This window comes from Mesoplodon mirus (assembly GCF_964341445.2).
Source record: "Mesoplodon mirus genome assembly, chromosome: 15".
In the NCBI taxonomy this organism is placed as follows: domain Eukaryota; kingdom Metazoa; phylum Chordata; class Mammalia; order Artiodactyla; family Ziphiidae; genus Mesoplodon; species Mesoplodon mirus.
This window is the reverse complement of record NC_138991.1, coordinates 81530517-81556719: the sequence shown is the minus strand read 5'-3', so window position 1 is coordinate 81556719 and position 26203 is coordinate 81530517. Positions and strand designations below refer to the sequence as shown.

The 26203-nt window shown below is 42.4% G+C and overlaps 1 protein-coding gene across 2 annotated transcripts; it reads left to right on the top strand.

Moving 5' to 3' along the window:
* Window positions 1-3837: 3837 nt before the first annotated feature.
* Window positions 3838-24334, top strand: GINS1 (GINS complex subunit 1). 2 transcript variants are annotated; one of them, XM_082645332.1, is made up of 7 exons: window positions 3838-4018; window positions 8703-8767; window positions 12550-12648; window positions 13262-13352; window positions 15736-15852; window positions 20645-20719; window positions 23634-24334. In XM_082645332.1, the coding sequence occupies exons 1-7, from the start codon at window positions 3944-3946 to the stop codon at window positions 23700-23702; spliced, it is 591 nt and encodes a 196-aa protein (XP_082501458.1). In that variant the 5' UTR covers window positions 3838-3943; the 3' UTR covers window positions 23703-24334. The 2 variants fall into 2 exon arrangements, with proteins under 2 accessions (XP_082501458.1, XP_082501457.1); XM_082645331.1 differs by lacking the exon at window positions 3838-4018 and adding an exon at window positions 4028-4223.
* The last annotated feature ends 1869 nt before the right edge of the window (window positions 24335-26203 follow it).

Genomic DNA, 26203 nt, shown 5'->3' with positions numbered 1-26203 from the left:
GCGGGGCCGGCGGCCTCCCGGCGCTGATTGGCCAGCGCTGAGTGGCTGTAGGCGGGTACGCCGGCCGGGGCCCCCTACCCGGCGCCCGGCGCGCCCAACATCCCCAGCGGCGGTCGCAGCCATCTTGGACACGGGCAAACGAAGCCGCAAGGCGCGTCACCGTTCGGGCGCGGCCGACTGGCAGAGTAGCGCTGGGCAGGGGTCGGGCTAGGTCAGACCCGAGGCCGCCTGGTGCCCACTGCAGCGGCCCGAAGGGTACTCCGCTCATATCCCCGGATCTCTGACTACCCCCAACAGTGGAAACCCCCGAAAGGGTTTTATAAGAATTTACACAACAAAAAGAAAAAGGTGACATGACAATTCTGTCCTAATAATGATTTATAACTATTTTCCCACAAGGACTTTTCTTTAAAAAATATGTGATCTGGTAGTTTTGTTTTTTAATTTGAAACAGAAATGTATAGATATTTCTTTTTTTTTTTCTTTTGGGCCGAACGTTTGAAAACTGAGCTGCTTAAAAATTTTACTTTTTTGAAAAACCAGTATTAGATTTTAGATTTTTATAAAGCAGAACTAGCTAATGGGGGAAGAATCCATTTCACAAATTTCCACTTGTGAAACAAGTTAAGTACTAATTCAACCCATCCTAAAAACAGAAAGGAAAGAGCAGTTTCACCTATTCAGTTTTATAGCTTTGGCTTTCTTTAATATGGCATTATTTTTCTTTTTTTTACAAATGATCCACAACCAAGAGATTCGCTTATTTATTCCAAAGTAACTTGTAATTTCAACACTTGTGCCAGTGAAAACTATTGGCAACTGATAATTTAAGATCAATTAGAAACGTCTTTAGAACTTCAATAGCTCCTTATATTAGCTTTGTAATGATACTTAGAAATTGCAAAAGAATTTCACTGACCATATTACTAAATATCACAACCAGCATTCATATTTGTCCAAATATACTTTTGGTGAATTCTTTAAAGTAATGTAGAAGCACATACTGGAGACTGGGAATCCAGAAAATAAAGTAAAACATTTTTTTACTCTGTATCACTCACTAAATCCTTTCCAATCAATAGAAAAACAAAAAAGCTAGGAAGGGAGGGCTGCAAAGAAGAGAGTAAGGGGTACTGAGTCTTTCTTGCTGGTATTAGGCCTTGCTCCAGTCCTCAACTCTTGGTCCACACTCACTCTATAAGTAATCTTATCCAGGCTCTAATCTTATCCAGGTCACCCTACAATGGGGACACCTACATTTGGATCTCCAGTCCACACCTCTTCCTTAAACTCCAGGCTCCTCTATCCAGTGGTCTACTCATCCACTCTGACATCCTACAGGCACCTAAAATCATGTTCAAAGCTGAGCTCTCAGCTCTTCTCCCACCCCAGCTCCATCCATAGCCTTCCCCACCTCCAGAATGCTAAGTCCATCCTTACAGTTCCTCAGGCCAAAACCTTGGAGTCATCCTTGATTCCTCCCTTCTCACGACACAGCAGGTCTATCACCAAGCCTGGTCAGCTCTCCTTTCAAAATCTATCCAGGATCAACCACTTCTCACCACCTCCACCATGGGCCAAAGTGCCATTATCCCTCACTTGGATTTTTGTAATAGTCTAAATGGTCTCCTGCCTCACTTCTGTCTACTTAATCCAGTGGCCACAAAGGTCTTTTTAAAAACCCTAGATCCAGTTCTGTCACTTATTTGCTCAAAACACTTCAATGGCTCCCCACCTCATGGAAAATGAAACCGAAAGCTTATGAAATGGGCCAATGGGCCCTACTTGACTTGGCCTCAGCCTCCAGCCCTCACTCTGTTCTCAGCCACCAGCCTCTCTCTAGCTCACCCTGCTCCAGCATCACTGACTCCTTGCTGAGGCAGGGGCCCCAGGGTGTGGGTGGCATGTACACGAGCCATCATATCCACATGGCTAACTCCCTTCCACTTAGGTCTGTGCCTTCTCTGAACACTAACTCGAAACCTTCAGGCCCTCTCACCGTCACAGTTCACCTTCCCTGACTTAAACTCTTTTTTAAAAAAAAATTAATTTTCATTGGAGTATAGTTGCTTTACACCATTGTGTTAGTTTCTGCTGTACAGCAAGATGAATCAGTTAGAGGTATACATATATCCACTCTTTTTTAGATTTCCTTCCCATTTAGGTCACCACAGATCATTGAGCAGAGTTCCCCATGCTAAACAACAGCTTCTCATTAGTTATCTATTTTATACATATATGCCCTATTTTATACATACATTCCCTGACTTATACTCTTCTTAGCACTTTTCACCAATATATTTGTCATCAGTATATCTGTATCTGCGTATCGCTGATTCCCACACTAGACCTTAGACTCTGACAGCAGGGACTTTGCTGCTTTATCTTCAGTGTCTAGAACAATGCTGAATATGCACTTCATAAATATTTGCTGAAGGAATAATGAATCATCACAAACCCCCACTGTATAGGTAAGGAAGCGAGTCTCAGGCCTGAAGTCTGAAATTGAAAAGGTTTATGGCGAAGGAAGGTTGTGGATACTGGTGTTCTTTGGATTACACTATAGAATTGTGTATTTGATAAAAACACTTAGCTAAATTATCCGTTACTGTAGAGCTGGGAAGGAAAGGTCACTCAACGTAAGGATAAGATTCAGAGGCTTTGTAGGCCATTCCCAGGCTCATTTCTTAGACCACACATCTACTGTATCTATACTTACAAAAGAGGAACAAAGTTTCTAGGGTAAGATAGAATGGATCCAAGTAACGTTGTTTGTTTGTTTTATTTATTTATTGGCCGCTTAGCATGTGGGACCTTAGTTCCGGATCAGAGATGGAACCAGCGCCCCCTGCAGTGGAAGCGTGGCTTCTTAACCACTGGACTTCCAGAGAAGTCCAAAGTAACACTTAAAATAAAAAAAAAAAAAATAGCCACGGGAATTCCCTGGTGGTCCAGTGGTTAGGACTCTGCGCACTTCCATTGCAGGGGGCATGGGTTTGAGAACTAAGACTCCGCATGTCACACCGCGGGGCCAAAAAAAAAAAAAAAAGCCAAATAAAACGAATTGTTTCCATAGCAGTAATTCCCACCTTTGATTCTATATGGTTATGAAAATTTCCGTAATCATCTCGGCGGGAATATGTCTATGTGTATTCATGTTAATCTAGGGCAATCCCCCACCACCACCTTGTGAGTTATTGTACACGTTTTTAAATGACTGATTTAATATCAAATGTAGTACGGTGGAGTTGAAGGCTTAAATACAGGGTCTGTCACTTTACGAACTGTGTGACCTTGGGCAAGTTCTCTAACTTCTGGTTTCTAATCAGTACCAAGAGTCTTAATAACCACTTTAAGGATAATCGTGAGAATTACGTGAAGTATGTCACAGTCCCTAGCACACAAGAGATACCCAATAAAAGTTGTTTTCCCTTTACCATCACACAAACAAACCCACACTGCAAAACCGAACGGACGCAACGCTGGGTGCTAACATCACTGCACACCTTTGCCGGGTCTGCCTTCTAGACCGCATCGTGCGCGCCCCCGTTAACCTAAACGAGAATGAATGAATTCAACGGAAAAGAGGACGTACGTCCATCCCGAGCTGTGCTGCGCGGGAGCTGTCTTGCGGCTCAGCCTGAGCTCAGACCGAGGCCTGGACAGGAGGGCTGGGCTGAAGCCACACCAAGGTCCGCAACCGCCCAGGTGTGGGGCTCCCTGTGACACTGCGGCTGCAGAGCGGAGGCAAATGTCCCCTGGCCGCCGCCGTAGCCTGGAGGCCGGCAGTGCGCTCCTATTGGTTGCGCGTTTGGGCGCCAAAGCGGGGCGGAGGCGGGGTCGGCCCCGCGCGTCCCGGACCTGTAGGATCTGAAATCGTAGGGCCTGGTTCGGCGGCCGTTTGCCTGAGAGCCGGTGGTCTGTAAGGGCCGGCGTGTCCACCATGTTCTGCGAGAGGGCCATGGAGCTGGTCCGCGAGCTGCACCGCGCGGCCGAGGGAAGGCTGCCGGCCTTCAACGTGAGGGCGGCGGGCGGGCGGGCGCCTCCCAGGGGTGGCTTCTCTGGGGGCTGCGCAGCCGGGACGGGACGGCGGGTGTACCCGTGGTTCTCCGCGGTGGATGTGGCCGGGTTGGTTTCTGCGGCTTCCCGCGCGCGGTCTGGACGGTCGGCGTCTGGCCCCGGTGACGCGCCGGAGAGGCCCGGAGATGGGTGCTGGAGCGCAGGTGTGAGTTGCACTGGGGAGGTGTGGACCGGGGTAGCGGGGCGTTAGGGCCGCGCCTGGGAGGATGCGGTGAGCGCAGCCCCGCCGGGGAGCCGGCGGTGCGGACACCCTCTCCCCGCCGGCGAAGGGCGACCGGCGCGGGGTCCGCGGGCCGCACGGGGGCTCCGGGGCCGGGAGGTTTGCTGTTCACTCACAAGGCATTTCAGGGCAGCGATGGGGTAACTCTTCGTGTTTTGAAGATAACTGTGGCGGCACTGCGGAGTGGATCGAAGGGAAGAAAGAATGGCTCTGGGTGGTTACAGGAGACCACACGAGAGCTGTGTATGGTCCGAACGGCCCGGTCAGCGCGTGCTGAAAGCCGTGTCCTGAGACAGCAGGACTTGTAGCTACGAGGACAGGGCTGGAGGTGGGATGGATAGTGGGGGAGGAGAGGGGTCGGCATCTCGGGAGGCTTCTCTCTCTGGTAGCGGAGTAAACATGGGAGGTCAGCAGGAAGAGTGTTTGGGGAAGTGAGTTTTGTTTTGAACATTAAAGAGAAGTTAGTTCGACACTTAGGTCATTTAACGGATGGGGAAACTGAGCCGCGGAAATTATGGATCCAGTTAAGCAACTTGCCTGAACTTGCAGCATATTGGAGCCAGAGCCTCAATCTGAATACAGGTTTCCTAGAGTCCAGTCTGTTGTTCTTGCAACTTCAGACAGTTACTTCATCTAAAAAGTTAGGAGACCATAGTGGGAGGTTCAGTAGAGACGCTGGAATGCAGAGGCGTGGAGGCTGTCAAATGTGGCCTCGCTGGGGTCGGAAGACTAGGTTCTTTGGGGGTCGTGGTACATGGGAGGAAACCAGCCCAAGGGCTCAGAGACTGCCCACGGTGCTGGCTATTCAGACCCTTAGTCCAGCTCTCTTTTTCACTCACATTTTAGGATAAGTGTTGGTTTCGCAATTCGGGGTGGGGGGCTCAGGGGCGGACTTAGAAGTTGTAAAATCACTCGCTTTTCTGGGTCTTAGTTGGCGGAGGTGTACCTTTTCTTGCAGTCGTGCCTGCCTTCGGAGCCGGCCACTGGCACAGCTGAGCTGAGACCAGGAATTGATCTGATTGACCCCACACACCCTTGACCACACAGACTTTCAAGAATTATTCCTCCCAGGCGGATGATGGCTGGTTTAGAGCAGGGACTCTGCCTTGTTCATTCCAGAATCCCTCATGGTTAGGTGCTGTGTTCAGCAAATTGGAATGATTATGCACTTTCTACATGCAGAACTGGTCATCGTTTAAGTGAGTTTTTAGGAAAATTATTTTAGGTATCTTTAAAAAATTATTTCACACTTGTCTTTTGTATACCTGCTGATCTACTCATTGTGCAAGAGTTTCAACTATTCCTTAAAGTAATATTTGTAATAAATGGAATATTTAACTGAATTCTAATAAATCAGGCTTTTCTATGATCTCTTTAACCACCTGATGAAAGAGAAGGTAGAAATCATGCTTTCATTTTTCATCAAGAATCATTCCTTATATTCGAGCAGGGTTAAGTAAAGTGTAATTCTGTAATTATGCCAGTGGTGCCGAAGCATTTTGCTAATGCATATATTTTGGCTCTAAACGTAGATGGGTTACTTATCTTTGTTTTGTTTTGGGTGGGTTTTATTTCGGTTGTTGTTATAGCATTAGTGGGTTTTTTCTCCTTTTTTAAAAATTTTCAATTTAGTTGGTTTACAATGTTTCAGGTGTAGGGGTTGCTTGTTGACAGACTTATTGTGTGACATTTATGAATTTTATAATTCTAATGTTTTTATCCTTCCAAGGGAAAATTTTGCGTGCATGTGTGTTTTATATCTTTATTGGATTGTAATTGCTTTACAATGTTGTGTTAGTTTCTGCTGTACAACAAAGTGAATCAGCTAAATGTATACACATATCCCCATATCCCCTCCCTCTTGAGCCTCCCTCCCACCCTCCCCATCCCACCCCTCTAGGTCATCACAAAGCACCGAGCTGATCTCCCTGTGCGATACCGCAGCTTCCCACTAGCGATCTATTTTATACATGGTAGTGTGTATATGTCAGTGCTGCTCTCTCAATTCGTCTCACCCTCCCCTTCCCCCTCTGTGTCCACAAGTCAGTTCGTTCCTTTTTACGGCTGAGTAATATTCCATCGTATTTATGTACCACATCTTCTTTATCCATTCATCTGCTGATGGACATTTAGGTTGCTTCCACGTCCTGGCTGTTGTAAATAGAGCTGCAATGAACATTGGGGTACATGCATCTTTTTGAATTATGGTTTTCTCCGTGTATATGCCCAGTAGTCGGATTGCTGGGTCATAGGGTAGTTCTATTTTTAGTTTTTTAAGGAACCTCCATACTGTTCTCCATAGTGGCTGTATCAATTTACATTCCCCTCAACAGTGCAGGAGGGTTCCCTTTTCTCCACACCCTCTCCAGCACTGATTGTTTGTAGTTTTTTGATGATGGCCATTCTGACTGGTGTGAGGTGATACCTCATTGTGGTCTTGATTTGCTTGTCTCTAATGATTTGCCTAATGATTTCTCTAATGATTTGCTCAAGTAGAAAAACTCCTTTGACCTTTCTATTTTCTATTCTAGCAATGTTTTTTTTTTTTTTTTGGTAGTAACCTTTTAAGATCATTTTCCAGTAAATAATAAATTATTTATGTACTTTTGTCATGCATTATTGCTTCTGTAGGGCTATTGATTTTTTTTTTTTGGTCATTAGTTTTATCAAGGTATAATTTATATACAACAAAATACACATTTTAATAGACATTTCAGTTTTGACAAATGTATACAATCCTTATAACCGGCAACCCAATCAAGATTTCTGTCACCCCAAGGATTCCCTTTTCTCTTTTGTAGCTACTAGCTACCTCCCATCTGCAGCCTTAGGCAACCATGGATTTTCTTTCTGTGCTACAGATTATATTTGTCTTTTTAAGTGTATTTCTGGAGTCAGCATGATCAGAGTTGCAAACTTTTCTGGACGGGGCCAATTGAAAGCATACAGTGTGTACTCCTTTCTGACTTCTTTTCTCAGTACAGTATATTCAAGATTATCCTTAATCAGTATGTTAATTGTATATTTTGTGTTAGTAACTCATTCCTTTTTATTTTTTTAAATTGTGGTAAAATATACATAACTTAAAATTTGCCTTTTTTTTTTTTTGTGCGGTACACGGGCCTCTCACTGTTGTGGCCTCTCCCGTTGCAGAGCACAGGCTCTGGACGCGCAGGCTCAGCGGCCGTGGCTCACGGGCGCAGCCGCTCCGCGGCATGTGGGATCCTCCCGGACCGGGGCACGAACCCGCATTCCCCGCATCGGTAGGCAGACTTCCAACCACTGCGCCACCAGGGAAGCCCCAAAATTTGCCATTTTTAAGCGTACACTTCAGTGGCATTAATTATATTCACATTGTTGTGCAACCATCACTCTTATTTCCAAAACTTTTCATAACCCCAAACAAACTCTATAACCTTTAAGCAATAACTCCCCACTCCTCTTTCCCCTCAGCTCCTGGTAACCTCTAATCTACTTTGTCTCTATGAATTTGCCTATTTCAGATAAGTGGAATCGTACAATATTTGTCCTTCTGTGTCTGGCTTATTTCACTAAGCATAATGTTTTCAAGGTTCATCCATGTTGTTGCATGTATCAGTACTTCATTTCTTTTTTTGGCTGAATAATATTCCGTTGAATGGATATACAGTATTTGGTTTATCTCTTCATCAGTTGGACATTTGGGTTGTTTCCACTTTTTGGCTGTTATGAATAATGCTGCTCTGAACATTTGTGTACAAGTTTCTGTTTGAAAAACTAGGTTTTCAGTTTTCTTGAGTATATACCTGGGAGTGGAATTGCTGGTTAATATGGTAATTCTGTGTTTAACTTTTTGTGGACTCATCAGACTGTTTTCTACAGGGCTGTACCATTTTACATTCCTTCCTGCACTGTACAAGGGTTCCAATTTCTCCCCATCCTCTCCAACACTTGTTATCATGGCCATCCTAGTAGGTGTGGAAGGACTATTGGTTTTTTGTTTGTTTGTTTTTTTTTTGGCTGTGTTAGGTCTTCGTTGCTGTGCGTGGGCTTTCTCTCGTTGTGACGAGCAGGGGCTACCCTTTGTTGTGGTGCGTGGACTTCTCATTGCAGTGGCTTCTCTTGTTGCAGAGCACAGGCTCTAGGCGCGAGGGCTTCGGTAGTTGTGGCTCGCGGGCTCTAGAGTGCAGGCTCAGTAGTTGTGGCGCATGGGCTTAGTTGCTCTGCGGCATGTGGGATCTTCCCGGACCAGGGCTCGAACCCGTGTCCCCTGCATTGGCAGGTGGATTCTTAACCACTGCGCCACCAGGGAAGTCCCGTACTGTTGGTTTTTGATAACATACATAAATCAAAGATAAACATAGATAAAATATTGCTACAAACTTGATGGGGGAATTAATGAGTGTAATTTTATATGTTCTAGGAGGATGGACTCAGGCAAGTTCTGGAGGAGATGAAAGCTTTATATGAACAAAACCAATCTGATGTGTAAGTTGATAAGATTGATATTTTAAAACAATTTAAGAAATATGATATTGAAATCAGATAATCTTAACATTAGTTTTAATTTTTTAAACTTTTAATTATTTTAAAATTAATTTATTATTTATTTATTTATTTTTGGCTGCGTTAGGTCTTCATTGCTGTATGTGGGCTTTCTCTAGTTGCGGCAAGCGGGGGCTACCCTTCATTGTGGTGCACGGGCTTCTCACTGCGGTGGCTTCTCTTGTTGCACAGCACAGGCTCTAGGCGCGCAGGCTTCAACAGTTGTGGCTCGCGGGCTCTAGGGTGCAGGCTCAGTAGTTGTGGTGCACAGGCTTAGTTGCTCTGTGGCATGTGGGATCTTCCTGGACCAGGGCTTGAACCCATGTCCCCTGCATTGGCAGGCGGATTCTTAACCACTGTGCCACCAGGGAAGTCCCAACATTAGATTTTAGATATGATTTTTTTTTTCTAATTCTCTGTGAGCCTGATCATACCCTAACTATACAGAACTAGAGGGATTTGTGTTAATCACTGCTATGTCCATAGGGATTCAAACAGTGCTTGGCACATGGTAGATGTTCAATAAATATTTGTTGTTTGACTGATATGACTTGAAAGGAATCGGGGTGGAACTAAAAGAGATGAGACGGGCGTAAGTAACAACCTTAATAAGTGAAATGTATTGTTTCCACTGCTTGTTTTCATCAGTAGAAGACTTAGTGGTTTAAAAGGAGAACAGGCAGTTTGTAAACTTAGCAGGAGCAGCAGTGACTTACAATATCTTGAATGGAGTTCACTGAGAACTAGTACTACAGAAGGCTTGGTAGGTGAGAGGGTTCTTGAGTTACAGACTATTTAGAGCCAAGCATGGTAGTTGGCCCAGTGGAGAATTTGGGCTGAATGACCAACTTCATAGGGTCCTGTGATTTGGTGAAGAGTAAGACACAGAGTACTAACTGCTGGATCAAAGGTGAGGTATTCAGATCTCAACCTGTCTGCAACATGAGGTTTCATGTTTGGCCTTGTTAGGGAGTGTTTTCATCAGTTAGTTGGACATAGAAATCAGTACTATGCTGTTAAGATTTGTGGAGTACACAGAACAGTAGGCACATTTTGCAGTTACTGTATTTAAGGATAGATACAGATGGAACAAGGAACTGAACTGCAACAGGTCTGCAGTAAATGTAAGGGAAATGTAAAGTCCTGAACTCAGGTTCCCATACTGTTCATTTGTTCATTCAACAGATATGTACTAAACAATTATGAGCTGATAAATGGCTCTGGTATTTCAATTGTGAACAACATAATCAAGATTTTTGCCCCCGTGACCCTTACAGTGTAAGGCAGAAGGCAGATATTAAATATAGATACACCAAGTTGGAATACATGCTATGAAGGAAAACAACAAGACTAGGAGAGGGAATAATGAATTGAAAATATTAGTAGATTGAGGAGTCAGGGAAATTCTCTCCAAGGAAGAGACATTTCAGCTGGGGCCTGAAGGAGAAGCAGGTTTTAGCGAGGCAGTAATTGGGGCAGAGAGCGTTCTAGGTGGAGGAAACAGCATATGCAAAGACCCTGAGTCATGAAAGAGGGTGGGTTACTCAGGGAACTGATCATTAAAGAAAGCCGGTGTGGCTGAAACTTAGTGAGCAGGCAAAGGGTGACACCAGGTGAGGTTTTTAAGCATGTGGGGCAGGTGGAGGCACGTTTGTGTTTTAAAAGACCGCCCTGGCTGCTGTGTGGATAGTAGACGGAGGGGCTGAGAGGATAGGGAGGCATGCTGGTCATGCAGGTGGCAGGAGAGGTAAGCCAGACTAGGGAGAAAGTGAACAGTTTATAGACATATTTAGGAGGTGGCCTAACAGGCCTTGGTCCAGTAAGAGGATGATTTTCCTATATTCATACCATCTGGAAATTCATGATCCAAAATCCTGTGCCCTATCCTCCTAGTTTGGTTCTCGGGGGTCAGTCACTATTACCAGTTTCTGGTTAAAATTACTTGTCAGAAGAAATCTATTCCTATTTAATTACTCATGTGTAAATGTGAGTTTTTTAAGGAAGTTCTTATGTACCTAATAAAGTACTCTGATGTTAGGTTGGGTGTATTTTATTTGTGCTATTTCTTTCTTTCTTTTTTTTTTTTTTTGCGTTAAGCGGGCCTCTCACTGTTGTGGCCTCTCCCGTTGCGGAGCACAGGCTCCGGACGCGCAGGCTCAGCGGCCATGGCTCACAGGCCCAGCTGCTCCACGGCATGTGGGATCTTCCCGGACCGGGGCACGAACCCGTGTCCCCTGCATCGGCAGGCGGACTCTCAACCACTGCACCACCAGGGAAGCCCTGTGCTGTTTCTTTATAATCCAGAGCACATTGTAAACAATGTGGAGAATAGGGAATTCCCTGGCGGTCCAGTGGTTAGGACTCTGCGTTTCCACTGCAGGGGGCACGGGTTCGATTCCTGGTTGGGGAACTCAGATCCTGCAAGCCTCTTGGTGTGGCCAAAAACAAAAAACAACAACAAAAAATGTGGAGAATAAATCTAATGTTTGTAGAGTGGCAGAAGTGTATAGAACAATCTAGAAGACATGGTAAAATGGGACATATATTTTACCTCTATTTTCAGGGCCTGGAGCAGGCATGTATATTTTGTATTTGTTTCCTTTTAAAACTCCAGAGTAGATTCTAATTCATTCTGTATACCTGGCTTTGTTTTGTTTTATTTCCAGTTTTTTTTTATTATGGTAAAATACACATCACATAAAATTTGCTATCTTAACTTTTTTTTTTTTTTTGGCCACACTGTGGGGCATGTGGGATCCTAGTTCCCTGCCCCCTGCCCTGCAGTGGAAGTGTGGAGTCCCAATTACTGGACCACCAGAGAAGTCCCCCATCTTAACCATTTTTAAGCATACAGTTCAGTGTATACAGTACATTCATAATGTCATATAGCCATCACCATCATCTCCAGAACTCTTCATCTTGTAAAACTGAAACACTATGCCCATTAAACAACTGTACATTTGGTTTTATTTTATTTTATTTATTTATTTTTTGGCTGCGCCACGAGGCTTGCGGGATCTTGGTCCCCTGACCAGGGATTGAACCCGTGCCCTCAGCAGTGAAAGTGCAGAGTCCTAACCACTGGACCACCAGGGAATTCCCAAACATCTGGTTTTAAAGTGCAATACTCGTCTGATATCCAAGGAGATATATATTTTACAGGGTAAAACCAAAATTTTCTCCCTCTCTGTGTGAAGGACCCTAAAGTACAGAACATGCACATAGTTGAAGATCAATAAATCTTTGTTGGATGAGTGGAGGACCATCTGACTCCAGAATTCTTAGCTCACTTTATTAGAATGAGGATTTGGAAGTACCACAGAAAGAGGACTCCATACGATCAGAACATGATGTGAGGCCATGATCTTATGCACCGTGATATTCGATCTGTCTCTTATCCCACCATGAAAAAGGGATTCCAAAAAGTGAGGAAACACAATATTTGTCTTTTGGAGACAAAGGAGATGAATCTGTGTGCAAAATGCAAAGTGCCACATGGCTAAACAAAACACTGGGAGTGTGATCCTAGGCAAATTAGTTAGCTTTTGGCTTTTTAATCTTTTAACATGTTAGCAAAAGCTCTGATGTGGAGGCAGGTACTATTTGGGTAGGTTAACTGCTAACATAAATGGATAAAAACAAGCATGGAGTCACTTGTTAGTTGGCTTGGAAAATTCGACTTATACTGAAGTAGACATTCTTTTCTTCCTTAAATGTTTTACCAGGAATGAAGCGAAGTCAGGTGGACGAAGTGATTTGATACCAACCATCAAGTTTCGACACTGTTCTTTGTTAAGAAATCAGCGCTGCACTGTAGCATACCTGTGAGCTTCTCTGTGTTTGCTGGGGTGGCAGGGAGCAGTGGAGGGTTCCCATGTGGTTTCCTAATTAACCATTTTATATGGATAACAGGAATTCTTAGATTTGTCTCTCTTTTATAAGCATTCTAAATTCTTCTCTTTTTTCTATTTAAATATTTTTTTATAATGAAAAATTGCAGTATTCATAAAATTAGGGAAGAATATTACAAACCCCCATGGAGCCATCATATAGGCTTAACAATTCTTAACATTTTGCCATAATTGCTTCATCTTGTTTTATTTGTCTATGCTAAAACATTGTAGAACATCGGGCATTTTACCACTGAATACCTTAGTATGCATCTCTAAGAAATAAGGACCTTTTGGACCTTTTCTTACATGACCACCATGATTCTCATACCTAGAGGAATGAACCCCACTTCACAGCATCCATCCATACTGTATTCCTATTCTCCCTGTTGTCCCAAAGATGTCCTCTTACAATGGTTTGTTTGCCTCAGGAACCAAATAAAAGTCCACATGTTAAATTTTGGTGGTTGAGTCTGGAGTCTCTCTTGATCAAAACAACTTCTGATATCCCTCTGTTACGCCATCTAATACCTTATTAATGTCCTAGGTATGACCGATTGCTTCGGATTAGAGCACTCAGGTGGGAATGTGGCAGTGTCTTGCCAAGTGCTTTACGATTTCACATGTCTGCCGAAGAAGTAAGTCAGCACTGTTGTTCAAGTTTGTGAATTTGGAAAATCGCTGAGGTTATGGCAGTGTTCTGTAATAGTATTAATAGTATTTCTCTTTTTTTGTTTTAACATTTGTTTTTGAGTAATTTTTGGTCTGTAGTATATACTGTGATGAGAATGGTAGGAGTAATTCTGAATGCTATATGGAAAACTACTATTACTTAACAAAATAAAGGGTCCCATTATGTTACTTGTTAGTGATCCATCAGTAGGATGAAAAACCTGGCATTATTATTGGGAGATTTTCCATAAAATATGTGGGTATACATAATTTGCTTATCAATGTGAATACTTGAATTCTTGATTTATCCAGTCATTAAGGGACAATATTTCAGGACACAGGATTGGAGCCAAGCAAACCTGTGTACAAACCTTGGCTCTGCCACTGTCAGATCTTGGGCAAGTGACTCGACCTCTCCCTGTGCCTAAATTCCCTCATTTACAAAGTGAGGGTCACACTGCCTACGGTGTTGCAGTGACTTCGGACCCTACCTAAAGTTAGACCCAACTTCATAGGTTAAGACTGCTCTCACTTCAGATACCAGCCATAAAGTTTGAGGTTCCCAAGGCCACCCTCCCTTCTGACCAACTGGCTACAAATTCAGAGGTTCCCACCATCCCCTCAGGTTTGGGGCTTTTAGCCTCTTGATATTAGTCCAACTTGGAGAGAGGAGAGGGGAGCTAGAAGTAGAGCTCAGTCACCTGTGATTCAATCAACCATGATTTGATCAATCGATCAAGCCTATGTAATGATACCCCAGAGCTGTGTGAGCTTCCCTGGTTGACAGTACTTTGTGTGTGTTGTCACATATCAGTGTGCCAGGAGGGTGGTGTGTCCTGATTCCTCAGGGAGAGGATACCCGAAGCTTCACATCTGGGACTCCCAGACATCATCCTGGGTGTCTCTTCCTTTGGCTGGTTCTGATTTGTATTGCAATAAAACTGTGATTGTCAGTGTAGTGCTTTCCTGGGTTCTGTGAGTCATTCTGGCAAATTATTGAACCTGAGGGAGGGGTGTGTGTATGTATGCGCATGCACACACTTTACTAATGCAGGTTATGTGTATAGTCTTTTAGGAGTTATCTTGTTTTACCTTTCACAAAGAGATTTACAGTACTGGAATCGATTTTTGTCAATAATGTAAGAGCCTAGTTGCATTTTGAATATGGATATTGAGATGGCATCATTCATTGAAAAGGTCCTCTTTTCCCCTTGCCCTGTGCACAGTGCCACTTGTCATAAATTGAATGTCAGTATATCTGTGGATTTTGGATGGGGGACTTTCTCTTCTTTCTTAGTCTATTTGTCCTTGTACCAATTTCATATTGTTTAAATTATTGGAATTTTATAATAAGTCTTGAGCAAGTGTTCCCATCTTGTTCTTCTTTTTCAATATCTTCACTGCTTTTGGCCTTCTGCATTTCCTTGCAAATTTCAGACTCAATTTATCAAGTTCCATTTTTTAAAAAATTGGGGTTTTGATTGAGATTGAATTGAATCTATAGATCAGTTGACGTTATTACAATACTGAATCACCCAATCCTTGAAAGTGGTATATCCTTCCACATATTTTGGTTTACTTTAATTTCTCTCAACAATTTAAAAAAAAACAGATTTACTGAGATACAATTTACATCCCTTAAAGTTTATCCTTTTACAGTATACAATTCAGTGTATTTAGGATATCCACAGAGTTGTGCATCCATCACCACCATCTGATCCAGAACATATTCTGTCCCCTCTTCCCAGGCCCTAGAGGCCACTACTCTACTTTCTTCATGGATTGGCCTAGTATGGACTTTTCATATGAGTGGAATCGTACAATATGTGGCCTTTTGTGGTTTTCACTCAGCATGTTTTCAAGGTTCATCCATGTGGTAACACATACAAGAGCTCCACTCTGATTTACGACTGAATAATCCCATTGTAGGGATGTACACATCTTATCCATTCATCAGTTGATGGACATTTGGGTGTTTTTCTCAACAGCATTTTATAGCTTTCAGAAAACCTGTCAATACAGAGTTTGAAGTTTGAAGAGATCATAATACTGAAATGGTGTATTTTTCATGGTTTGGCTTCTCGTGGAAAGTTCCTTAGGTCTGTGATTAAGTATGCTGGGATGCAAGTTCTGTGAGAACAGAGATGTTTGTTCACTTTGTTAAATGATCCTAAGTACCTAGACCAGTGCCTGGTTCATAACAGGCAGTCACTAATATTTGTAGTTTGAATGAATGGTCGTAGTAATGATCCATGTGGGGATGTGTGCTGTTTTTGAAAGGATTAGTATATAATTTCTGCAAGGTTGTTTTCTTACAGCTTTGTCAAATGGCCATCTTTATGTTTGTAGATGGAATGGTTCAATCATTACAAAAAGTCCCTTGCTACCTACATGAGGTCGTTGGGAGGAGATGAAGGTTTGGACATCACACAGGATATGAAACCTCCAAAAAGCCTCTACATAGAAGTAAGTATACCTTTTTAAAATGGATTTTTCTTTAATGCATAGGCTGTAATGACTTTTGTCTAAGGGGTGATGTGGCACATATATACAATGGAATATTACTCAGCCATAAAAAGAAATGAAATTGAGTTACTCATAGAGAGGTGGATGGACCTAGAGTCTGTCATACAGAGTGAAGTAAGTCAGAAAGAGAAAAACAAATACCGTATGCTATCACATATATATGGAATCTTAAAAAAAAAAAAGGTTCTGAAGAACCTAGGGGCAGGACAGGAATAAAGACGCAGACGTAGAGGATGGATTTGAGGACACGGGGAGGGGGAAGGGTAAGCTGGGACGAAGTGAGAGAGTGGCATGGACATATATACACTACCAAATGTAAAATAGATAGCTAGTGGGAAGCAGCTGCATAGCACAGGGAAATCAGCTCAGTGCTTTGTGACCACCTAGAGGGGTGGGATAGGGAAGGTGGGAGGGAGACGCAGGAGGGAGGAGATAGGGGGATATATGTATATGTATAGCTGATTCACTTTGTTATAAAGCAGAAACAAACACACCATTGTAAAGCAATTATACTCCAATAAAGATGTTAAAAAAAAAAAAAAAAAAGAGGGCTTCTCTGGTGGCCCAGTGGTTGAGAGTCCGCCTGCCAATGCAGGGGACATGGGGTTTGTGCCTTGGTCCGGGAAGATCCCACGTGCCGCAGAGCGGCTAGGCCCGTGAGCCATGGCTGCTGAGCCTGCGCCTCTGGAGCCTGTGCTCCACAACGGGAGAGGCCACAACAGTGAGAGGCCCGCGTACCGCAAAAAAAAAAAAGAAAAGAAAAGAAAAGGGGTATATGAATATATATTAGTTTATACAGGCATACCTTGGAGATATCATGGGTTTGGTTTAAGACCCACAGTAAAGTGCATATTCAATAAAGTGAGTCACGAAATGTTTTGGTTTCCCAGTACATATAAAAGTTACGTTTACACTATACTGTAGTCTGTTGAATATGCATTAGCATTATAATGCTAACCAACATCTGACAATGCAGGGTTGCCACAAACCTTCAATTTGTAAAAAGCGCAATATCTGAGAAGAACAATAAAGCAAAGCATAAAAAAGAAAGGAAACAAACTCAAACCAAAAATTTTACCTGTAGGTGGTGGCAGGAATAGGATGGAACAGCTAAAATTTTCTGACTGTACCTGTTTTAAAAGTTTTAACTTTGGGGCTTCCCTGGTGGCGCAGTGGTTGGGAGTCTGCCTGCCGATGCAGGGGACACGGGTTCGTGCCCCGGTCTGGGGGGATCCCACATGCCGTGGAGCGGCTGGGCCCGTTTAACTTTGGAACCATGTAAATATTTTACATATTGTTAAAACAAAATGAAATCAAAGTGGAAAACCAACCTACACATTTTGAAAACAAGATGAAACAAATGAACCTGTGTTTTCATGTTGGTAGATTAGTCAAACAGGGGTTATTTAAATTACTTTAAAACACATAGATTGATTGTATTTCCCTAGTAGGTACATACTAAGGATGAAAAGAATTACAAAGAAATCTTAACCTGTTTTTAGTAATCATATTATTCATAATAATGTTATTAGTAATAATATTCCTAAGAATAATATAATATTCTTTAATAAAGTTTATATATTGAAGAATAGAGCAAAAAAGTAATAGCATGGACTCATGTTGAATCATCTCTTCTAAAGAAGTATTTCTTAGCTCTGTCCACTGAAAAGGCCTAGAAACAAGGACCAACCCAGTAGCCATGAGCATCCACATTCTTGAGTCTATATGCCATTTCCTGTGAAAGGAAACCAGGACTCCTGGGGGGGAAATGGCTGATTCCAGGTCTCAAGTAGATTAAAGATGTACAAGCTGAGCATGGAAAGCAAAGAAAGTATCAAGGACTACAAGGGGAGTGCTGAAAAGACTTGGGAGCTGATTCGAAGGAGCTCTCATTAGCCAAAGAAAGGACAATTTGAGCATCAAAATGATAAACTGCAGTCAATTGCATCACATCAATTGCGTTAGAAGCATGAATGATAATGACACCTAACAACAACAGTTTTAAAACTGAAACCTCTTTGGGTCTCCTTGGAGAATATGAAGGATGCAACTCATTTTGGAAAATGGTAAATGAAAGAATGGAGTCAAGCATCCATCTGCCGTTACTGCACACATTCTATCTCAGGGTAGCCAAATTGTTTACGAGGGAAATCTCTTTTGTATAGAAGAATTCCAGCGAATAAATGCAGCAGGAATAAAAAAACTAGATTAATGCTGTTTTGTAGCCCTAATGCATGGAGGCAAGTAGCTGCTAAAGCATTAGGTGAAAAACTTAAGAGAGACCTTAGTAGTGATGGGTATGGATAGCACCTAGGCCCATTGATCAATCTTAACATCCAAAAAGGGACACCAGGATTTCCCTGGTGGTGCAATGGTTAAGGATCTGCCTGCCAATGCAGGTGACACAGGTTTGATCCCTGGTGCAGGAAAATCCCACATGCTGTAGAGCAGCTAAGCCTGTGCAACTAAGCCCGTGCGCCACAGCTACTGAGCCTGCACTCTAGAGCCCACACACAACTACTGAGACCACATGCTGCAACTACTGAAGCCTGCGTGCTCTAGGGCCTGTGTGCCACAACTACTGAGCCCGTGTGCTGCAACTACTGAAGCCTGCACTCCCAGAGCCTGTGCTCTGCAACAGGAGAAGCCACCGCAATGAGAAGCCCATGCACCGCAACTAAGAGTAGCCCCCGCTCGCTGCAACTAGAGAAAGCCCGCGCGCAGCAATGAAGACCCCACACAGCCCAAAAAAAAAAAACCCAAAAAACAAAAAGGGACATCAGACATTTTGTGCTTCACGACATCATAACACCATTTGCCAGAAAACTAAACCTGATCTGATCCAGCCCCTATACCTAACTTCCAGTTTATAAGAAATTCAGGGGTGGGGCAATGTGTTAAATGACCCCATGGGAGTCCACAACAGAATCTATGTTTTGGGAAACTACCAAATTGCCCAGTTTCTTTAACAAATAAGTTGCCAAGGGGCAGGGGAAGGGGGAGAACCCTGTAGATTAAAGGAGACTTGGAGACATATTGGAAATGTGTGATGTGTAGCTCTTGTTTGACCCTCATTTGAGCATGGCAACTTTTAAAAAAAAATTCATGCGACAAAATGGGGAAATTTGGATTCTAACTGGGTATTTCATAATATTAAAAAATTATTAATAAGATGTGATAATGGTATTGGGATTTTTTTTAAATCTTATTTTATAGAAATAAGCACTAAAATAATTATAGATTAAATGAAATGATGTCTAGGATTTGCTTCAAAATAACCCAGAAGTGGGCGAGGGAACAAGACTGGCCACATGTCAATAGTAGCTGAAGCCAGTTGGTGGGACATTGAGTTTATTAGCCTTTTTACTTTTCAATGTGTTTGAGATTTTCCACAATAAAAGTCTACTTAAAGCAGCAAGATGCTGGTGGTGGTGGGGATTTTTCTTGTATTTCTCAAACCAACTGAAAATACCTTTGGGAGTCATGGTGGGATTGCAGAGGAGTCACAGGACATGAAATTATCCAGGAAGAGTAGGAATCTGAGACCTGCCATTGGAGTTGGCTTTGCTAACGCCAGTGCCAGTAGTCTGGAGCATAAACCGAGGTCTGAACTCTCACAGGAGATGCAAATGCCCTCCCGCCTTCCTGTGGCAGCACTTGAAGCTGAGCCAGGTCTGAGATTGCTGGGGCTACCTTTGAATGTTCCTTCTTCGCAGTTGCAGAAGTGGTTATCAGGCTCCTTACCCCTCCCACCTTCCAACTAAGAGCCTCTCCTGATTCTCGTAGCATGAGTCTATATCTTTTCTTTCCTAGTGTGCTTCTAAGTACTACTGGGAAAGAGTCTGAATCAATCAATCAAAGGAGATTGGCAGAATCTGTAAAACAAATCTTATAGACTTATGTCCTGTTCTCAGATATTGATACTTTATGGGAGGAATCTATAAGAGGCAGGTTGGGGTAGATCTAAAATATTCTCTTTTCTTTGTAGATATGGGGGTTTTTTTGTTTTCTTTTTAATTTTATTTTTGTCTGCATCATGTCTTCGTTGTGGCACGTGGGATCTTCGTTGTGGCATGAGGGATCTTTCGTGGTGGTGCACGGGCTTCTCTGTAGTTGTGGCATGTGGGTTTTCTCTTCTTTGGTTGTGGTGCATGGGCTCCAGGGTATGTGGGCTCTGTAGCTGCGGCGCAGGGTTCCAGGACGCGAGGGTTCTGTAGTTCGCAGTTCGCGGGCTCTAGTTGAGGTGCGCAAGCTCAGTAGTTGTGGTGCGCAGGCTTAGTTGCATGGCCTTAGTTGCTCTGTGGCATGTGGGATCTTAGTTCCCTGACATGGGATTGAACCTGCGTCCCATGCATTGTAAGGGTGATTCTTTATCACTGGACCACCAGGGAAGTCCCTGTAGATGTGTTTTCAACTGCTAGATTTTTCACAATTTGCAGAGGGAAAACAATCCAGTGACATTGTCTCTTTTTGGCAGCTCCTTAGGTTTCCTTGCTGTCAGTGCTGATGTACACATATATTCGGAGATTTGCCATTTTTCTTCCTCCCCGTCAAAACAGGACAATTGGAACCACTAGAATACCACAGGAAGGAGCACTAGGCCTAAGTACACAGAGAAGAAATAAAGAGAAAGCCTAATACTTTTCATATGGGTATATATAAATCCCCTTCTGCTTTATGGTTTCTACATACTAAAAGGTAATTTAGATAAAACATCAGTTTTTCTTTTCAGGTGCGGTGTCTAAAAGACTATGGAGAATTTGAAGTTGATGATGGTACTTCAGTCCTATTAAAAAAAAATAGCCAGGTATTTATTGTCTTAAGATACTTTAAATTTTGTAAGAGTGTTGAATGACGAAAATGTTGGAATCAGTAACAAGGTAAGTATCACCTTGGGATGATCATTTGTATCGTAGGAATTATGTTTATTATAAAATACTCTTTTGTCCTTTTTCTAAATGTAAAGACGTGAAGCAAACGTTGCATATAGTAAGAAAGGGTTAATTACAGTTGACCCTTGAACAATGCACAGGGATTAGGGGTGCCTACAGACTCCCCTCTCCCCACACGGTCGGAAATCTGAGTACTTCTATCTCTGCCTCAAAATCAAAGGGATTGATAAATGACTCACCCAAAGTCTGGAAGCTAAAACAGTTTGAATAGAATTAGGACCCAAAGCCCTAGTTCTTTTGATCCCACCTGTTGTGATCTCTAATGGAACATAAACTTTTCCCCATACTTAGCCAATTTAAAGATCTGTAAAATGAAAATACAGGTTTTATATATGTGTGTGTGTGTGTGTATATATATATATATATATATATATACGCATATTTGAGTGGAGTCATGCAGTTCAAACCCATGCTCAAGCATTAGCTATAATTTACTAGGGTATTGCTTGAATTTAATACTAAGCATTTCCCTGGGAAGTTGCCACAGTGGGTCTTACTCTAGTTAAGGGGGTATTAAGTTGTTGCATTTAGCTCCTTTCTTCAAATTATTATTTATTAAAAAGGTGCTAAGCACTAGTTTTCTGCCTATACTTCTTCACCTTGTAAATCTTAGTTCTTTAGCTAACAACTAGTGATATGGATCAAAAAATTTCTAAGTATTTAATATATAAACATAATAGAATTTAATAGGGAAAGACTGAAATTGTGAAATTGTAACTCATTAAATTTTTCCTTATGAAGAATCTCAATTTATGGTTTCCTTAGAAATCTTCAAGTTCACATTAGATGAATTCACATTAGCTGAATTTATTTTATCCTGTCTCTATTTTCTGTAGTCATATTAGCACAGGATGAAAGGTGAACTAGTAAAAACCACTCTTTCCTTTGTTGCCTGCCATCTTGTTATGAGACGGTCGGTATTTAATGACCCTAGTCACTTTTGTTGACTTCTGTTTGTTCTGTTGAGCCAAAGGATGGTTCTGGTTATGTGGTTCTTAGCTCATTTCTCTAAGGGAGGGTGAGTTGGTCTCTTATTTTACTAGTACCCTTGGAGTTTTAAATAGTTTCCTGAAACCAAAGTTGAAATTATTAAAGACAGATTTTCAGGGTACCCTAAAATCTTTGGTCATTAAGGCAAAAGTTTCCCTTCCAAGGATACTAATGAATAGAAGAAAATAGATGGTGAAGCTCTGGGTTCACAAGAACAAAGCTAGCCTTATAAAGCAAGATCTGAGAAAATGCACTTCGCCCCAAAGTGTCCCTTGGTTGAATTTCTTTATCGAGCTTTGTGGCCAGTCTTCCCACCAGGTGTACTAAGACTCCTCAGCAGGGAGGGCCTGGGTGGGGCCAGGGCGGCCGAAACCCAGTCCCTCCTCCGTCTGCTGCTGTTACACGATTGCTGTTTACTGTGTGGCGCATTCAGAAGCCTTCCTCTTAATGAGACTTTGTCTCTCAGTATCACCCTATAAAAATGGGGAAACTTAAAAGCATAATCTACTCTAATTGATATTAAGGGGCTTCTAAAATGTCTGCGCACATCTGAAACCAGTTTTCTATAAAATCTATAGGGTAGATCACCCACATAATATAAAATGTTGATAGGGAAACATTTTCCTACTGTACGTTCCTTTATTATTGACTCTATGGTAGGCATGCTTCTCTGGTTGTCCAGAAATCAGAACGCCCTCTTTTTAGTAGATATTGGAATAATTGTTAAATGAACAACTCTATAGTTTTTTCTCTCTCTCTTTATTTTTTTTTACATTTTATATTCTTAAGGCTTTTAAAAAATTCAGTTAAATTAAACAGTCCTTGGCCCATGGGTCTTCATGACTGGTTTGGAGGAGTTTCTTTGGTCATGGGTCTCACCTGAGGCCTTTGAGTTTGTGGAGGACTGTCAGGTGCACGGTGCCACTGAAGTGGCATCCGCTTCCTTGAATACTTTGCATACTGTCTCCTTCAGTTACTTTCTAGGGTTACCTACACTGCACTTTCTAATGTACTGTTTCTTGTTTTTACCCAAGTATCTCTGTCTCGTCTTTGAGATTTCTTTGGTCACTTGTGACCTTGGAAAGTCTTCCTGCCTCACTTCCAGCACCTCCCCGCTCCAGAGTTTACTAAATGTTCACTTTTGTTTTAAGCCCTGGTGTTCTGAGAGGGAATCAGACAAGGAGACTCCTTTCCACCTCAGAACGAGAGCAGTGTCCTCTCAGGAGACGTTGAGGATGAGCCTTAGCCAGGCACTGGCATCCTCACACACAGCGTGTGACCAGCACCCATGTCATAGGTTACAATGACTTTTAATCCTTGGAAAATATGGGAGAAGAGTTGCACTGTTGGTAGAAGAATGACCGTTCAGACTCAGATCCTAGAAAAGTTTTAATGGAGGAGACACTCCCGTTTGCCTTCCTAATGAGCTGTTGCCGTACCACTTGTGATCCAGTGCCCCAAATCTCACCTACCTGGGTTTTCTGTGCATAAATTTTAAAATGCAAACATTAAGGAAAATACCTACTAGAATTCACAACTCTTTAGTTAAATTTAACTTAAGCAAAACGTGAATTTGTTTATAAAGTTCAGATTTCAGTACAGCTCTCTAGGTGACATCCATTTCAGTTGATTAAAAGAGCAAAAATACTTAAGTTTAGCTTTTAACTACTTAGCTGGTGGAGTTTGAAATATATATATAATGCGCTGCTGCTTTTTAATGATGCGTCGTGTGATTTAACATTCTTTTCATTCCCTTTTCTTCCTCCCCCTCTTCCCCAGCACTTTCTACCTCGGTGGAAGTGCGAGCAGCTGATTAGACAAGGCATCCTGGAGCACGTGCTATCCTGACCTCGCGCCAGATGGCTGCCAAGGCTTCCCCCGTTCGAGGCTGGACCCAACCAAGGACACTTTTCCACCTCCCTCTCCACCTCCCCCAGGCCCACCACTTCTTGGTTTTAAAATTTAGACTTACTTTAACCAGGAATGCTTGGCCAAGGAGTATGGTTTGTTTTTCTTTTTCTTTTTTTTTTTCATTTGAACGTTAGTTTCTCTTTTATTTAATTTCCAAATATAATTCTATAACCTTCCATGGTAAACATATTTTTTAATCTATGTTGTATGCTTGCATTTTGAAGCATCATTTCTCAATAGAGAGTTTGAATTCTTGCCATACAGAGACTACACGTATCCAATCTGCTGTCCACAGTTCTAGAGGCAAGTCCAGGATCAAGGCTCTAGCAGATTCTGTGCCTAAAGAGAGTGCTTCCTAGTTCATACACTGCCATCTTCTCATTTTGTACTCACAAGGTGGAAGTGGTTTATTTTTCTATTGTACAGGATTCTCTCCTTTGTGTGGTAAGTTGTATCTGTAATCACAACATTCCTACAATTCCCAAAATACTATATACAGTTCCCAAAATACTATAGTGTGTTTTTGCTTAATGAAAGTAAATTATCAGTATTACATTTTTTTTTTTTTTTTTTTTCTTTTTGCGGTATGCGGGCCTCTCACTGCTGTGGCCTCTCCCGTTGCGGAGCACAGGCTCCGGACGCACAGGCTCAGCGGCCATGGCTCACGGGCCCAGCCGCTCCGCGGCATATGGGATCCTCCCAGACCGGGGCACGAACCCGTATCCCCTGCATCGGCAGGCGGACTCTCAACCACTGCGCCACCAGGGAGGCCCCTATCAGTATTACGTTTTAATCTCTTGTAAACAATGAGGAAGTTTCACCTGGCTGTATAGGGAGATAGGAGGTCCTTGTGCATCTTGTGTTGCTGGAATTGTGCATTGTGCAAGCCGGGGAGCTGAATTTCTGCAATTCGTGTTTCCAAATCACATGGGCAGGTGGAGCTGATGGCCTATAACATTTTCAGCGTATTTAATGTTTAATAACATGTTAACTTATCACCTGGCTGTTAAGAAAGGAAGGACACAATGGATTTTGCCCATTTCCAGCAGTGGTGGCTGATCTGGCTCTTGCCTGTCTGCAAGCTTGTGAGGTGAGCACCAGGATCTCCCCTTTGGAAAGGGAAATTGAAATTGGGGCTAGGAAAGGAACTTTGTGCAGTTTCCCCCCAACAGTCACAGTGACCAGAAAGTCACGTGAAGAGCTGGTCAACTAAGTGGAGCGCAGTTTCTGTTGCCTGATAAACTGAAAATGGTAGACATTGGAGAGGCACAGAGTGGGCTTGCCTGATGGTCAGTGGCCTTTCCGCACCAGTCCCCTCCATGACCAGTGACTAGAGCCAGTCAACATAAATCAATAAAACCTACAAAATTTTTAACTTTTCAACTAGTATACATTCACTTCAAATAAGGAATATACTTATTATTTTATTCTTGGAATTAAACAGAAAAGTACAACATATATCAATAATTTACATACAGGAATGATGCTGGGCTGTAATCTCAGAGGCATTCAGATTTAAAATCCAGATAAATACAGTACCTGACACACTCTGTGCAGTTTATGTCTTAAACAGGTGAATGTTTCTGGCCAAAATTATACTCAAGAAATCAAGCTATAGAGAGGCTCTACCTAGGGTGTGGATCTGCATATTTTCACAACACACGTACTTAGGTCAGTAGGCAGCCCTTGACAGACTGTTTGTTTTTGTTTATGTATTTTTATGGCCGCGCCACTCGGCTTGCGGGATCTTACTTTCCTGACCAGGGACTGAACCCATGCCCTCAGCAGTGAAAGCACAGAGTCCTAACCACTGTACTGCCAGGGAATTCCCTCATTTTAAAAAATAATTCCTCCCATAGGTTCGTAGCTGCATCAGATTTTCATCTGAATCCCTGGTAATAAACAATATGGAATATTTCCCTAGTGATTGGGATGGATGATGTTTTAACTGTCCATCAGTGGTCACTTCCTTCCCTTGCATTTTGCTCTTCCAAGCATGTGGAACCATGTGCAGGTGATCCTAGAGTCCATGTGAATCAGCCGTGAGGACAGACAGCAGTGAAGGCCATTGCCCTGTTGCCAGCCCAGCATCATTCCTGTAGGTAAATTATTGATATATGTTGTACTTCTCTGTTTAATTCCCAGAATAAAATAATAAATATATTCCTTATTTGAAGTGAATGTATGCTTGTTGAGAAGTTAAAATTTTGTAGGTTTTATTGATTTATGTTGACTGGCCCTAGAATTGTGGCTAGAATTTTAAAATTTAAGTTTTTTTCTTATTATAGAGGTAATATATGCACAGTTAAAAAGGTTAAAAAAAATACAGTGTAAAAAATGAATACCACCATCCAGTGTGTCCACCGTTAACTGGTTACAGGTATAAGTGCAATCCCATTTCTTTTTAGTGTTTGCCCAATTACTTTCTAGTTTTTGTC